This window comes from Podarcis pityusensis, assembly GCF_964106645.2.
Source record: "Podarcis pityusensis genome assembly, chromosome: 10".
Lineage (NCBI taxonomy): Eukaryota > Metazoa > Chordata > Lepidosauria > Squamata > Lacertidae > Podarcis > Podarcis pityusensis.
Genome location: NC_138035.1, coordinates 41,449,528 through 41,465,085, shown reverse-complemented (window position 1 = coordinate 41,465,085; position 15,558 = coordinate 41,449,528). Strand labels below are relative to the sequence as shown.

The window sequence follows — 15,558 nt, the reverse complement described above, 5'->3', positions numbered from 1 at the left end:
CATTTATATTCACAGCAACTACTCAACCAGAACTGTAATAGCGGAACATTTGCCATCTCACATATTACATAAGTAAGGTTAAAAACAGGCCTTTGTAATAAACTAGGAATGAAGCTGGATATATCAAGATCTGTATACCCATCCCTGCTAAAGTTCAAGTGCTTGCAAAATCCGAAATAATGTGCAGCTCCTGAGAATAAATGCTAAATGCCAGATTTTACTAAATACGGGCAGATTGCTGCCTACCATATTTATTAAATACTAAATGGTTATAATACACTCTAGAATATAACTCTACTTGCTCCAATTATATTGAAGGTACTTCCTGCTTTCTTTGCACTACCGTCCGATTCCATCAGATTGTAAATGTGATCCTATTCCATGCTTTAAATATTGCAGCACAAGCCTCAGGACATACACATAAGCCCACTTTTCCGAGGGGTGGGACCAAATTAATAGGTGTTCTTTGTCAAGTGCTACCAAACGTTGCCAAACAGGCTTCACATTTACCAGCAGCATATTTTGCCTGCCTTATTTTGTGATGGCACTGTATAACCACTGACTACAATGCACAGGAAGAGACTGGTCTCTACAGGTGGCTAAAGAATATCAGGTTCCATTTGTTTGGGCAAGGTGAAGTTCAAAGACAATAGGTAGGAAGAGGAAGGAATCCTAAGGCATACTGCAAAGTTTCAAACTGCCACCCTTCAAGAAATGGCACATGTGCTTTTTAAGGATTCCACTGCTGCCTGGGGTTAAGACAGAACGTAGTAAGAAATTATCAAAGTCCAGCTGTTACTGCCATCCAGACATGCCTTAAGTCACACGATTTGTGAACACAAATAGCAGTGCCCAAATACCATTTTTCTGGGCCTAGGTTTTTTTAAAAGAAAATCATTATAATGTCCTTGACTTCCCTATGAAGGGTCTTATCTTGGGTTTTTTTTTAAAAAAATAGAATTAATTGTGTCCTTTAGCTGATTTAAGTTCCTATATTCAAGCTTCGTGTGTTGCTGGCTTCCTGATTTTCAACTTGTAGTAAAGCATAGCAGAATGATATGTATGCACAACAATTATTAATGAGTTATGAACTCTGTTTAGACCAGGCACCCCCAAACTTGGCCCTCCAGCTGTTTTGGGACTACAGCTCCCATAATCTCTGACCACTGGTCCTGTTAGCTAGGGATGATAGGAGTTGTAGTCCCAAAACAGCTGGAGGGCCGAGTTTGGGGCTCCCTGGTTTAGACACTGTTCCCTATCCCTAGGATCTACTGTCAGTTCCTCTCTGCTTTCTGGAGCCCAGAGGTCTGTCTCATTTACTCGTATATGTTCTGAGTTCTGCAAGTCCTGCCACCACTATTGGTTCTCAATATCCCCTGGATCTCATTGTCCCCAATTTATTATCCAGCTTGTCTTTCCATTCCTGCTGCCAATCATACAGGCTTCTCCTACCTGGGAGTAGAAAATGCCACCAGGAAGTAAGGCTGTCTGGGACTTGGAGGGCACGCACCTCCATTTCTCTCCAAACGAAGTCCCAAGAGTTTTCTGTGTAAGGACAATTGTCCCCACCTACCCACCCTGCTTCAAGGCCTGGGCCAACAGCTCACTGCTCAGAACGCTTCTTCTTCTGTTCCATCATTGGTTAGTTCCAGTTTATCTCGAGATCTGTACACCCATATAAATAAAGGGAAACTTTTTTCCCCCTCCAGCCCCTTGTAGCCCATGCTGGACACCTCTAGACACTCAGACATGGTTTAAATACACTCAGTCCTTTCCTTCCCACCATAGTATGTTTGTTTTGGGACCAGAGTGCATGAGGAACACAGGACAACAGGGCTCTTAAACCTTTAAGCGGGATATAGAAGAAGCATTTTCCAGCATAGCATTTGTCCTGTTGGGATAGCTGCATCTGGATTCACTGATGCTCCCTCTTCTAGACACCTGTGAAAGCAGGTATTTCACCTGACCCCTGGGACCACCGCCCTTGCCCATCAGCTGTATAATGGGAAGCAGCAGAGGGAGGGAAGGGAAGGGTTTTGACGCTGTGCAACTTGATATCTGATGCAACTGCAATGCTGCAAGATCAAAGCAAGGGGGTAGAAACAGCTCAGCAAAGAGACTTGTGCTCCTTGCTATATGTAAGAAGTGCCTTTACATTTTGCAACTGCTTGCATGTGGTTTGCAACTGCATCTTAAAGACTGTAGCTTTGAGGCTCTGATATAAATAGTATCAGGGAGCTTTTAAAAAAAGTCAGTGGAAAAGCTGGAAGGTAAAGCTTGAGTAGAGTTACCAAGAATTGAATACATGCCTCTATTTCCATGGGAAATATATTTGCAAACTCGTTTGTTACATTGTGTGCAGTAGTGGCGGGCAACGGGCAGTGGAGCTGCATTGCTCTCCAAACTTCCCAATATGCTTTTCTGTGGGATGGGCATGCATTGGCATGGCTTTGATGTTAGGCTACCCTATGCCTGATTTGGCTCAGATGAAGAGCATCCTTTCCCTTAGACTAATTTACCAGGTACGTTCTATTAATTGGCTTAAGTTTTTATGACTTTTACGTTTGTATTGCATTGATATTAGATTGTACACTGTCCCTGAATCAATCGATAGATACATTCATGTTGTTTCCTGTCTTGCAGCACCTAAGTTTAAAGTAAACCTTGAAATGCAGCGATCGTCATCTAAACCCAGCAAACCTGTTAAGTAGAAGAGATCCAATGTGCAGAGTACATGTGCAGGGCAGCCCCATTCCATCTGTAAGGTCTTGCCATTCATTTCAGAGGTAAGGGTAGCATCATGCCTACAAAGGGATGCATTGACATGCTTTCCTTTCTACTGAAGGGAATGAGAAAGACTGCTTAAAGTGCTTAGTAGTTCCACCTGCACACTGGAGCACATATAAAGCTCTGGATCAAGGCATATGACTTTCTGATGGAACCAGAGGCAATTTGCACATTCAAGGGCTCAATTTCCTTCTTATTGAACCTATATATATATATAAAACTAGGCACACTAAGTGTCAGTGCTTAAGTCCAATAGTTAAACCATACAAAAAGTGCTTTGTAGCTTCTTACACTGGATCTTTAAGGAATGCATATATTATCCATTGAGATTATGCGCTGCAAACGCAATGTTCATGAGTTAAAATGACCGGGAATGTATGGGCACCCAACGTACCTGGGGCAGTGCAGAGTTGAGCTGCCGCTGGAGAGCATCTCTATCGTAGATGACATCCTGGAGGCGTTGCTGGGCCAGAGAAAGGCTTTCCTGCGTCTCTCGAAGTGTGTCCAAGAGACGGTCCCTCTCATCTAGCATATTCACCATAAGCTGCTCAAAGTGAGAATCCGAGTCCGAGCCACTGCTCTGGGACCCCCTTTGGCTCATCGGGGTGTCCTCGTTTATCGTGGGCATCACTTCACACATCATTTCTGAAAGCAAAAAACAAATGGAGGGAGGGATGAAAAATAATCCTCTAAGTACCAATAGCTTCTAGGAAGCTATTATATATAATAAAGTCAATCATTTCAAGATTGACTCCCTTCCTGGCAGTAAAATAAATAATAATAATAATAGATTTATTGATTTATTTATTATAACCATTAATTATTAATGATATTGTTAATCATTAATAATAATTAATAATCCACAGTTCTGGAAGTGCTCCTCTTTCAGGAGAGGGATATGTTTAAAGTCTCACCAGCAGATTGACACAGACAGTGTCCTTTGAAATCATGTCAAAGATTTCATTTTCTAAGTTCCTTTCTTTTATCTGACCTTTATCCACCCACTCACTCTCCTGCGTGCCATCTTCTGACTGTTTGTAGTGGTGCCCATGGCTACTATTAATTGCCAAAGATAGTACTTCCCAACACTTTCCTATAGCAGAGCTCAACTTCAACACTGAACTCAGCAGAAAGTCAACATTAAAAATGTTGTTAACGTTCTACCCTTCTTGGCAGCCTGGGTTGGAGTCAGGCCTCCACTTAGGTGATCTCTTCCAATAAGAAAGCTAATTGCCCTTCACATAATTCCTTCCTCAAAATGAGGAGGACAGAAATGCATTTCTACAAAGCTAATTTGTTCCAAGATTGTTGCAGCCTAGCCTAAGGGTAGCTTTTGGAAAATCAATTAATGTCACAATTATCATAACCTATCTTAAGGTGCCTGGTGCTGTGCAACACAAGGTAATTTCACAAATCCAATATGCTGTTGGATATTTCTCAATAAACATTTATGGCCAACATCTTAGAAATTCTATGCTAGTTCAGAAGATTATTAACCTTAAAACATCAGGAAATGAAAATGAACAGAATCACTGTGTACTAGCTAAAATTATTAACTAATATGCCGTCCATATATTACAACTGTATCATCAAACCATGACCATTCTATTTTGCCTTTGATCTCAAGTGATTCTGCCATTCTAGCCCATGTTATTGGCTCCCATTCTTGTTCTTTTCCTAGATGCTCGACTCTTCTTGTGTGTTAATATTCAGAGTGGCTTATATTGGTGTTTTTATCTCTGCTTTTGGACTGGATTCCTTTTATAAAGTACTTGAAGGACTGAGTGGGAAAGTGAGTCATACCAATAAACATGGCTCAGTTATTTACAACTGGGATAGATACACACAAATTTTGAAGCATCAGACAGAACTTCAGACAAGTTTACCGTTTACACTTTAATGCCACGTAGCCTCAGCCAGAAGATAATACCTGAGATCACATAGCACGCTTCAGTCTCCAAACCCTTAGCTACAGCACCCTTTTAACTGTATCAGGGCAGCCAAAGAAAGCAGAAGCCAAAAGGTGTTCCCCAAGACTTTGGTACCTTTGTTTTGTTAATCATATGCATTGACTGAACTGTATTGTTGCCTCTGTGTATTGATGGAAAACAGCATATAACTTCCAATGCGACATAAAAATGTTCTCCTGAAATAAGAACTCTAGGAAGGCTATTTAAGCTGCCTAAATGTGTCAGCTGTACATTGCTCACTTTGTTTGGCTATATTTATATAGCGCCCCCCCCCAAAACGACACACGTTCCCTGGGCTGCGCAATGAACATTAAAAGGGTAAAATATATCAAAACAATAAAAAGCAATAGAAGAATATGAGGGTAGGCAGAGTGACTGCTATTGTTCCTTCTGCCTAGAACTCTCCCTGACAGCTGGGAACTGTTAGTAGGCTTGCTACAGTGACAAATTGCTACCTGTTGATTGGTGCTGTTACTGTGTGCTTGTTACACGAGATGCCTGTGAGCAAAATCGCCATTGGTGGGTAGCTGCATCTTTTTGCTATAAAAGAGATTGCCACTGTTGTTGCATTTGTTACTCTTATGATGTTTCCCACGTGAGGGTAAGTCACTGCTGGCTGGGTGCGGGTACCAGCAAGCTAACATGGAGGCAAACAGAGACTCAGAAGCAGACATCCTAGGTGCACCATACAATTGGGATGCTCAGGACACATAATGAGCAAGGCACCTAGAAGTAGTTGTATTTAATTTGGCTACACTAGAGGTTTAAGACCTGATAGTTCAAGGCTACAATTAAATGGGTTCTGAGCTGGACAAGGGTGAAGTAGGAGGCAGTGGGTGAAAGCATGATCCATGAACGTATATTTCTACCCCTAGTGCATTGTCTTTTCTTTTTTCACCTTTTCTTTGCCACTAATGAGTAACTTTCCAGATTTTTCACCATGGTTGCAATCCCACAAGAAACACGTAATTGCTCTCTTCTCAAAGCACAGCAATCTAGCAAGGGAAACAAAACACAGTGCCGTAGAGCCAAATGGTAGCGCTCTCCAAGGACCCAACAGCACACTTAAGGCAAACCGCCATTGATATTAATGAACATTAGGGCCAATTTCAATGCAACAAGGTCAGACCAAAAAGCTTATTCTTCAAGCAAAGGAACACCCGGAATTAGGGGAACCTGTAAACAACAACTAATGTTACATTTTGCAGTGCTCCTGTTCAATGTTGCAATCAGCTGTAGGAGACTGCATTTCCCTTTCCTCCAGATTTTCATTCTTTCCCCCTGCTCAACAGACCCTCAATATTCTATGGCCACTGAGCATGCTCAGTCCTTACTGGACTGCTTTTGGAGGGGAGATATTGCCCTTTCAAGACCACCCCCTCGTCATTTTTGCTGCTTCTGCAAACCTGCATGCCAATATCAGCAACTCTGCTTTCACTACACAGCTGTCATAATGCAGCACCTGAATTTGCTATCGGTCTCAAGCAGGGCAACAACATTTTGCACCAAATATATGCATTAACCCAGGGCTGTGAAAAAAATCCCAGCATCAAAGACATGAATCTATGGTCCAGCTTGGGTCTTACATCATGGCTTTTTAACAAAAGTTTTGGACATTTGAAAGTGCAATAGGTCTGCAGGCAAGTCAACAGAGTAGGCGGCTTCTGCATACAGCTGAGTGTTTGATTTGTCCTGTGAGGATGCCTAAGGGGTCAATTAAGCAGAATGACTGGCCTCTGCTGCAAACTGAAAGGTCTGGGAATTTTGACTGGAAATCCAAATAAAGGTTACTTGCAATGTTAAAAGTTGACTATACTGCAGGGTTGTTGTGTACTATGCCAGTGGCAGCTGGCAACATTTTGACTTGGTAGGGCTGCAGTTTTTCACCTTGCTGTTTTTCTTATAATAGGACTTGTTTAGGAAAGTGTGCTGAGTGCTACTATCTCCTCACTAAAAAGCATCAGTTATTCTCTGCACATCTATGGAGTTGAGAATAGCTTGCATGTAAGAGGGCCCCTATGATTTTCAGGCAAGATTGACTCCATACCTCTTATTTAGAAATTATTTCATACCACATGACATAAGATTTTGAATTCTCATATTCATGACACCTACACATCCATTGCCAAAAAGTAAACAAACTCAAACTTTTTTAAATGTAAGAAGCACTTGCTACAAGTTGCATGCTTTTTTTCTCTCTCTCTCCCCAATCAATTTAACTTTTCATTATATAAAACACTTCTTTCCTCTAAATTAAAAGTACAGAACAAAATGCTCCAACCAGCAGATGAAAGATTATTGCTTTATTTGAACCAAGGCACACCAGAACATACTTGCAATGCATGGCTTTGTAATAATCTCTGGTCATGTGCAGAATTCACCACACCAGAGTAATTGTAAACAGCCTCTTATAACTGAGATTAGGAATAATATTGTCCAGTTTTGGGGAAAGATAGGTAGTCAGTCAAGGTGATATGAAAAACGGGCAGAGAGACCAAACTTCTCATTTTAGAAATTGACAAATAAAGTCACAAAAAACACCCAATATAGAAATAATGGCAAGAGCATTTCTCTCCATTACTCCATATTCATGAGATTAGGAATTAGGAAGGGGCTTGTTGGAAGCAGATCCACACACCAGTTCTGGAAATACTCTGGAAAATACTTGCATTTGGCTTAGATCAGCTTGCCCTGCTCTGCTCTATCCAGCAGCAGCTGCTGCAGTTTTTAATGCGTGTATGCAGGAAAATTGTTAATACAGAGTTTGCTGCAGCACATGCAAAAGATGTCCATAATTTCTCCTTCCAATTCAATTCATATAAATGAATGCAAAAAAATTAAGTTTTTAAAAAACATATTATAGAAAGAGACTCACACTGTGACCACTGTTATTTGCTTCCTTCTCTTTCAAGGAAGGTCATGAAACAAATACTAAAGAAAACAAAAATGTCCTTCAAAGTAGGAAACACTCACTGTTGCTTCTCTGGTTAACAGAACATGCTAAAAGATATGAGGAGATCTAGCCTTCAAGGAACAAGCTCTGAGCATGCTCATAAGCAAGGCATGATTTGATAGGGCTGGAACACCCTCAGTCCTCCCCACTCAATGCAGATTGCCGTGATAACAACAGAAAGAAGGGGAAACGGAAAAGCTGGTAGTCCTCCAAGAGACACATGGAAGGGACCTCTTTACCAGAGTATACTTCTGGATTAGGACTGTCAGAGTGATGCAGAGAGCTGATTAGCCAGAGAACAGGTCAGAAATGTTTCCAGAGCTTCTCTTGAGTTCAGACGGATGCGTGTGAAACAAGAAAGTGTGTGTCTCTGGGGGGGTTTTGTTTGGTGGTGGTGGCGAGTTAAAAACATGCTTAACATTCTCCTTGTGCTGTGTCCCAATAGTGCAAGGGCCTCCACTGTACTCTGTCAGCCCCACCTGCAATGTGGGTATGAAAGCAGTGGACAGCAGGGTAGGATTTTTCTACTTTCTCAGCTCAAGTTCAACACCTCTCCTGCAACACAGGTGACACACAGCCAGACTGTTGCATAATGCTTTTTTCTCAGTCACACATCCTTCCAGGCCACAATAAAGGCAATAAAGGGCACTTGCTTTTGAATGTGCATTAGCATTCATTTCAAAAGTCTCACACCAAGTAAGAACAGAGTTAGAAAGAGCTGGAACGCTTTTTCCTTTGCTGCTGATACCTTTTGAGGGCACTTGTGGGGAGGGCCTGCTAGTGCACCACCCCACCTTGATTAAAATCTTGATTTCTGTGGACAGCTCTCTCCCCCCATCCCTGGGGACATGACCTATCCAGACAATGAGGTAGTTTGCTCTACTTTTTTTATATTCATGTGTTGTTTCTTCTCTCTTCTTTCTCCAGTCGGTTCTATGTGTGCTGTATGCTGATTCTTGTTGCGCGTGAATAAAACCTATAGTCTTCTTCACCCCAAAGTGTGCTCATTGCCTTCAAATCACAAAGAACAGCTGCCCTTTGGAGGAGCAGTGGGCTTTCTTCCCCCTCCCCCCAAGATGCTTTGTACTTCTGCAAATACAGTGGTACCTCGGGTTACATACGCTTCAGGTTACAGACTCCGCTAACCCAGAAATAGTACCTTCAGGTTAAGAACTTTGCTTCAGGATGAGAACAGAAATTGCACAACAGCAGCGGGAGGCCCCATTAGCTAAAGTGGTGCTTCAGGTTAAGAACGGTTTCAGGTTAAGAACAGACCTCCGGAACGAATTAAGTACTTAACCCAAGGTACCACTGTATCAGGGTTCCACTGAGTCTGCTAATAGCTGCCTTATGTGCTTGAGTGCTGATGTTCTGGCTACATAAGCACAGGCACTCTCCTCTAAAGATATTTAAATGGAATTTAAAATATTATAAGAAATGAATGATTAAGCAGAGACTAGATGGCAACCTAGCAGAGCTGCCATAGCAGCCGATTTCCTGCACCGTCAGGGAGTTTGCTCTAAGATCTTAGAGATCTCGTCCAACTCCATTGTTTAAATTAATCACAATAGTGGAGTTTCTCCTAAAAGTCACTTTTAAATGAGAAAGAAAGAGGAATTAAAAACAACAACACTGTTTAACCCCAAGAGTGTTCATAAATCAATTACAACCTAACTATTAAAATGCATAGGACTTTTGCTATTTACATCTATGGGAAAGGGATTGTGCACTGCAGTTTTAAAATTACTCCTGTAATTTGAGGTTGTTATGCCTTAGCAATGATATATCTGAATTAAGTAGAAAAAAGAGATTATTTAGTGACTGTCGACATCTTTCTGGAAAAAAAATATATACTAAGATAGATCTTCACATTAAGCTTAACTGTGGAAGGTTCAGATGTTTAGTAAAAATGAGGGAGGGAGGGAGGGAATCTATCCAATAATATACCATGTGTGCCCTTTCTTCTACAGCAGGCTTTCACCAACCATACTCTTATTAACTGCTGATCTTTGGATTCATTCAAATGTTCTGATGAGGTAATTGATTAACAAACTTACATCAAAGCTCACAAGCCTATCAAGTGCCTTCACCTTACAAGATGACTTGAACGGACAGCAAGACAGAGATAATGAAGCACAGAGCTCTGTGGTTATTGGTCTGAAATGCTTTTAATGCCACTGTTTGTTTTTTAGTGCAGAACAAATAAACAAATGGGATTGGGGTTTACCCCCCAGGGATGTATTTTCTCCTAGCAAATAGAATTACAAAATAAGTCAGTAAGAAACTCAGTCTGATATAGCATGAGAAAGGTACAGAGTGACAATCTGAGTTGGGCACTAATAGAGGAATTCATGACTTTTCATATTAACATGAGCATCTAATTCCACTTCAGCTAATCTTGATTGACTGCACATCTCATGGAATTAATGTTTCGTCTGCAATGCCCAGCTCTTGGAGATCCTGTAATTCATTGTTTGGGGTTGCAAAGCTTAGTAAATAAAGAATCCTAGATCAAGCTTAAAACTTGGATTTTGTGAGTAAATTTCTTTGAACTTTTTTTACACTGCAAAAATTGTTTAATGGTGAATTCAAATATGAATTCTTTTCCGTGATCTCTTTGGGTTTGCATGCATCAGTTCTGTCAATAAAGAATATTGCATTTCCAGAAGTAACAAGATTCCTATAAGGGGCAATAACCAAAAGTTAACGTAGACCCTTTGGCAAACTTTCAGCTGGACAATATCAACCATTATAATATCCTATAATAGCGAACTCCTTCTCTCTGAAGTGGTGCACACACTCTCATATACTCTGCATCCAGTGTGCTCCTGGTTTGCTACAATCCCTATCTACCCTGCTGTTTCTTATGAAATACTGCATTTTGCTGCGTTTCCCCCAAACCTGCTTCAATTCAAATTGAGAAAAAGGAGGACTCAGCTGCATTTTAAATCACTGATCGGTAACCCAGCCTGAACGTTCATCCTTCTTTAGCAAAATTGGCACCACTCCCACAGAATAATTCCTCTTATCTGGAGGCTTGGGGGAACCCCATGATATAAAAAAAAGAGGAAGACAAGTTTTTGTGGTGACAGGAGAAACTAGAAGACATCCCAATCAGGACTGAGCATGCTCAATGAGCACAGAACACTTGGGTAGGAAAAGATAGCTCAGTTGGTACAGCATGAGACAATCTCAGAGTTGTGGGTGGGGCAAAAGACCTCTGCCTTGCAGGGGGTTGAACTAGATGACCCCCTGTATCCCTTTCCTTCTCTTCCATTCTGTGAACCTGTGGGAGGGGAATGGCATATCCTGGGAAAGGGCACAGTTGTCTATCTGGAACAAGAAAACTCCAACATTTCTTGGGTAACATATCCATCACTGGTCCATGTGACTCCAACATCTCAGCAGAGGTCATTCCCAAACCAGAAATCTTTAACTTTAAATATCAGGGATGGAACTGGGGACCTTTTGCAATCAGAACATGTGCTCTGCTACTGAGCCTGCCCCAGGATATGGTTTCACAATACAGTACTAGTACTAACAGAAAGTACCATTTGAGATGACTGCTTTTTCTATAAAAGCAATTTTTATCAATGTGTTTTACATTATTGTACAAAGTGCTATGGGTAGCATTCAATGCTAGTCCTACTCAGAGTAGACCCACTGAAGTTAATAACCCTATGTCAGTCATGTGTATTAATTTCAATGGGCCTACTCCGGTACACAAAGCTCACATACATGGTTTAGTGCAAACTGCAACACATCAGCTAGAGCAGTTGGTAAAGTAAATTAACCATTAAGTCCAGTGATGAGATTTACTATTCCAAGATGCATGGAAAATTAAAACAACTTGCATAATTCAAAGTTACCATAAGGAAGCAATTATATATATAATGGTATATATCCACTCCACCCCAAACAACAGACCATTACAGACCGCAACTTTGGGGCTTTCTGATGTGCAAAAGGCAACCTGTATCAATCCTTAATTTGATCAAAATTTCTTTTTATTCTGAATCACTACCATGGAGAGGATGGTGTGTGTGTGTGTGTGTATGAAACCTCTGCAAACAGCACAGCAAGTCAATCCTAGTTCTTTCATTTTGACCCCACCCACCAGATTCTCTCTACCTCTTGATATCAAATGCCCCAGGTGGAGAAAAAAAAAGCTCAGAAATCAGAAGAGTAATATTCACTCCGCTCCACAGGTCAGTCACGTTTGTTCCCTGACACATGTTCATTGCCATTCTTCCTTTTTTAATTGTAGGGATGCGAGAGGAGCAATTTGTGAGCACAACTGACAGCTCAACAAAGGCTCCCTTCTTATCACACTACCGTTCAGATATAGTTCACCTTGAAGGCTTCCAGTTTCAAAGGATCAGGGTGTGGGAGGGGTGTGGTTTCTTCTATATTCCGAAGATGGTACTATAAGGTGACTTTCCCCTGTTCTTGCTAAACCCTTCCCTTGGGAGCCCTGCGTGCAATTTCATTTCAGGGAAGCCAAGTCTTTAATTGCACGAGCTACTTTGCCCCTTCGGCTACATCCGCGCCATCCCCCTTTGCTCTGTGCCTGCCGTGACATCATCAGCAGGAACTCACCCTGCCCTTCGGATACTACTTCACCCAACCATATTTACAGCACCTCCAAAGAGACGCCGCTGCTGCTGCTCTTGCAGCGACCAGCAATTCCTGCGATTTTCTTCACCTTCTCTCTCCCGCCCCCCACCTTCCCCTTTCCAGATGCTGTCAGCTACACCTCACTTCACCCACGGAGAGCAATTCCTGGAGGAAAATCCGTGCCATTGTCTGACTTGCACACTGCATGCATCTTTCTCCTCCTAGTTAACTCCTTCCCTCCCGCGCTGCTTCAGCTGAACTGTGAGATCACCTTTGAAAAATTAAAGGAAGAAGAAGAACGTAGAGGGTTGGAAAAAGAGAGAGAGAGAGAGATCCTTTCCACTTATCTGCACCCCCCCACCCTCCACCACCAAAGTCTTGGTATTAAGAGCTAAGTCTTGCAGCTGCAACATCTGCCACCCAGAAACCCAGCCCATCCTATAAGGGAATAAAATAGCCTTAAGAAGTTGACTTCATTGAAAGACTGGCATCTCCATTTCCAAGGAGAATCTTTAAAAGGCAGCAGCCCCGGCTGATTCCCCACCACCTCCCTTTCCCTTTGCAATGGGATGTGCGGGGCGGGGGGGGGGGTTGAGATCTGGCTTTGCAACATACCTAAAGCTTGGTCTTCTCCGCGCGTCTCTCGGGAATCGGTGGTCCTCGCCCTGGCTCCGCTGGGCGCTCACACACAGCCGGGCGCCGCCGCCGCCCCTCCACTCGCCTCCCGGGCAAGGCTGCCAGGACCAACGCCAACGCCGCCGCTCCTGCTCAGGGAAGGCAGCCCCAGCGCAGCCCGCCACCCGCTTCGGCCGCCAGCAGGAGCGGCTCGGCGGCACCTCAGCATTTTCCTCCGCCTGTCACTTCGTCGGCAGCCGAAAGGGGGAAACATCCATGGGGAAAAAATGGCATATTACAATTTTTTTGCTTTGAGGAGCTAGAGCGCGGTTGAGACCATTGTTAGGAGGAGGAGCGGGGGGAGAGGCGTCTCTTAAAGCTCCAGCAGCCCTTTTTTTCCTCTCCCCCCCTCCCTGGCTGGGAAAGTCAGCGGATTAAGGGGGGGGGGGAGAAAGAAAGCAGGGATTTTGCTTTTCTTGGAATTAAACTTTGCGGAGTGACAGCTGGAATGGCCTGCGCTATATATATATATATATGTATATGCGTCCTTACCCGCGCAGCGCAATCCTATGTATGGATTTTGCACCTTGTTCGGTGGCGTTTAGTAAGAGGTAAAGGAAATAGAGGAGGGATCCGGTGCATTCCTCTCAGAATTAGCAGCGCAGCCCTATGCATGCCTACTCGGAGGTAAGCCCCGATGAGATCACTGCCAAGTAAGCGGAGTATAGGATTGCAGCCCCTAAACCTCCGCGCAGTTGTTGCGGGTTTCGTTAACTAAGAACTGCAGCCGCTGAGTGTTGGCGCTGCATCATTACCAGAAAGGCTGAAAATCAACTCTGATGGTGAACAGGTGCATGCATTCATTGAGGAATAACCGTCCCCCCCCCCCATTTACAAATATTTCAGGAAATCCATATCGGCCGTCAGCAAGAGAGCCACATATTGCAGTTCCATATTTCCCTACATCATGTACACACACACACACACACACACACACACATATCCTGCCTTTCTTTCGCCCTCAAGGGGTACACAGAGTTCTCAGGCATGGAACAAAGCGGTGTTGGCAACCTGGCCCCTCCGAGCCTTCTGGACTACAACAGTCCCCCCCCCTCACCTTTTTCTCCAAGGTGGCTCACACTGTCCTCCCCCTCCTCATTTAATCCCAACAACGACAACCCTGTGAGGCAGTTTAGGCTGAGAGGCAGTGACTGGCCCAGCCTCATCGCGAGTGGGGGATTCGAACCCTGATCTCCCAGGTCGCCGTCTGACACTCTAACCACTATACCACTCTGCCTCAGTCCCTGGTATCTCCAGGTGGGGCTGGGAATCTCCCCAGTCTGCCCGCCTGCGGTGCTCAGTGCCGGATTTACATATAAGCTAAACAAGCTATAGTTTAGGGCCCCACTCTCTTGGGGGTCCCCAAAAAATTTAAAGGGAAAAAAATACCTGGATGTGCATTTCTAAAATATAAGATAAAAAACAAGTAAAATAAACCTACCTACAGCAACAGTGTTTTGTGTTGTGTAGGCTCCTATGATGTAAGTAATGGGCCCCGCCTGCTAGCCTGCTCCCTAAAATATCACTGGTTTGCTCATTTCTACATCAATTACTTTGATAAAATACATACAGTATTTTATGTGCAAATGGCTTTAGATACCTATTAGGTCCGTAAATTACCATATAGCATATATTCAACACAAAAAACAGCGACAATTTGTTGTTGACCAAGAACAGCTGGACATATAAAAGGCCCCATTACCTTCAGTAGCTTCCTTCAAACCTAAATCCGGCCCTGGAGGTGCTGCTGCCAGTCTGTGTAGCCAACACTGAACTAGATGGACCAATGCTCTGGCTAAGTTTAAGGTATCTTGCTTTGTTCCTATTCCTTGCTTTAGCTAATCCCCCCTCCCCTGTTATTTTCATACATCTCTATAATTATCACTGCGTGGATAATTTATCTCCAAGAGGCTATTACAACGACAGGGCCACCGGGTTGATCTAATCCGAGGAGCCAAAGGGGGTCTTCCCTCCTTTCCCTCCCTTGCCTGTAATCTTCGGAGAGCCGCTGCTATCAGTTATATCATCTGACAAGGAGAGGGAGATCTGCTGGGAAGCCGCCCCGGAATGCCTGCGAGAGGAGCGAAGAAAGAGATCAGTTCACTGACTGACTCGGGAGTTTGCGGAACGTGGGAATCCGGGGAGCGGAAGGCGTGCACGGTACGCAATCGCTCCCTTTTTCAGGGCTTGGGGTTTCCCCTGGAAGCTGCTGCAGTGGTTTCCACCAGTCTTTAAATAAATTCTGAAGTAATCACGTCGGCTTCTCTCTCTGCCTCACGCACGCAGCCAGTTCCCCAGATGCTGCCGCGGCGTTTTCACAGCTCGGATGCTCCGCCATCCGCCCCCTCCCTCCCCAAGGACGGCCGGTTGTTAGGAGAGGGAGAGATGGCAAGGCAAGATGGAGCGGCGGCCAGGTAGCCCGCGACAACATTTTCCCCGCTTTTGGAAAAAAAACACCATACAAAATAAGGCTTTTTTGTTCTGTCTTCACTTTAGGGCACGGGTTTCTCCTTCATGCAGATGGGGCTGGAGCAAACGAGAACTCAAGGACGTTTA

General features: G+C 43.5%; 1 protein-coding gene across 6 annotated transcripts in view; it reads right to left on the bottom strand.

The window, feature by feature from the left end:
* PPFIA2 (PTPRF interacting protein alpha 2) overlaps positions 1-13,201 on the bottom strand; it is a 265,886-nt gene extending 252,685 nt beyond the window's left edge. For 3 of the 6 annotated variants that reach the window (XM_080971449.1, XM_080971453.1, XM_080971456.1), the window contains exons 1-2: positions 12,943-13,201; positions 3,182-3,432 (exon numbers count right to left, since the gene is read on the bottom strand). In XM_080971449.1, coding sequence (XP_080827575.1) covers positions 3,182-3,430 — 249 coding nt within the window. In that variant the 5' untranslated portion in view covers positions 3,431-3,432; positions 12,943-13,201. The remainder of the gene's footprint in view (positions 1-3,181; positions 3,433-12,942) is intronic. The other 3 variants (XM_080971455.1, XM_080971454.1, XM_080971458.1) reach the window with 1 other exon arrangement.
* Positions 13,202-15,558: the final 2,357 nt, after the last annotated feature.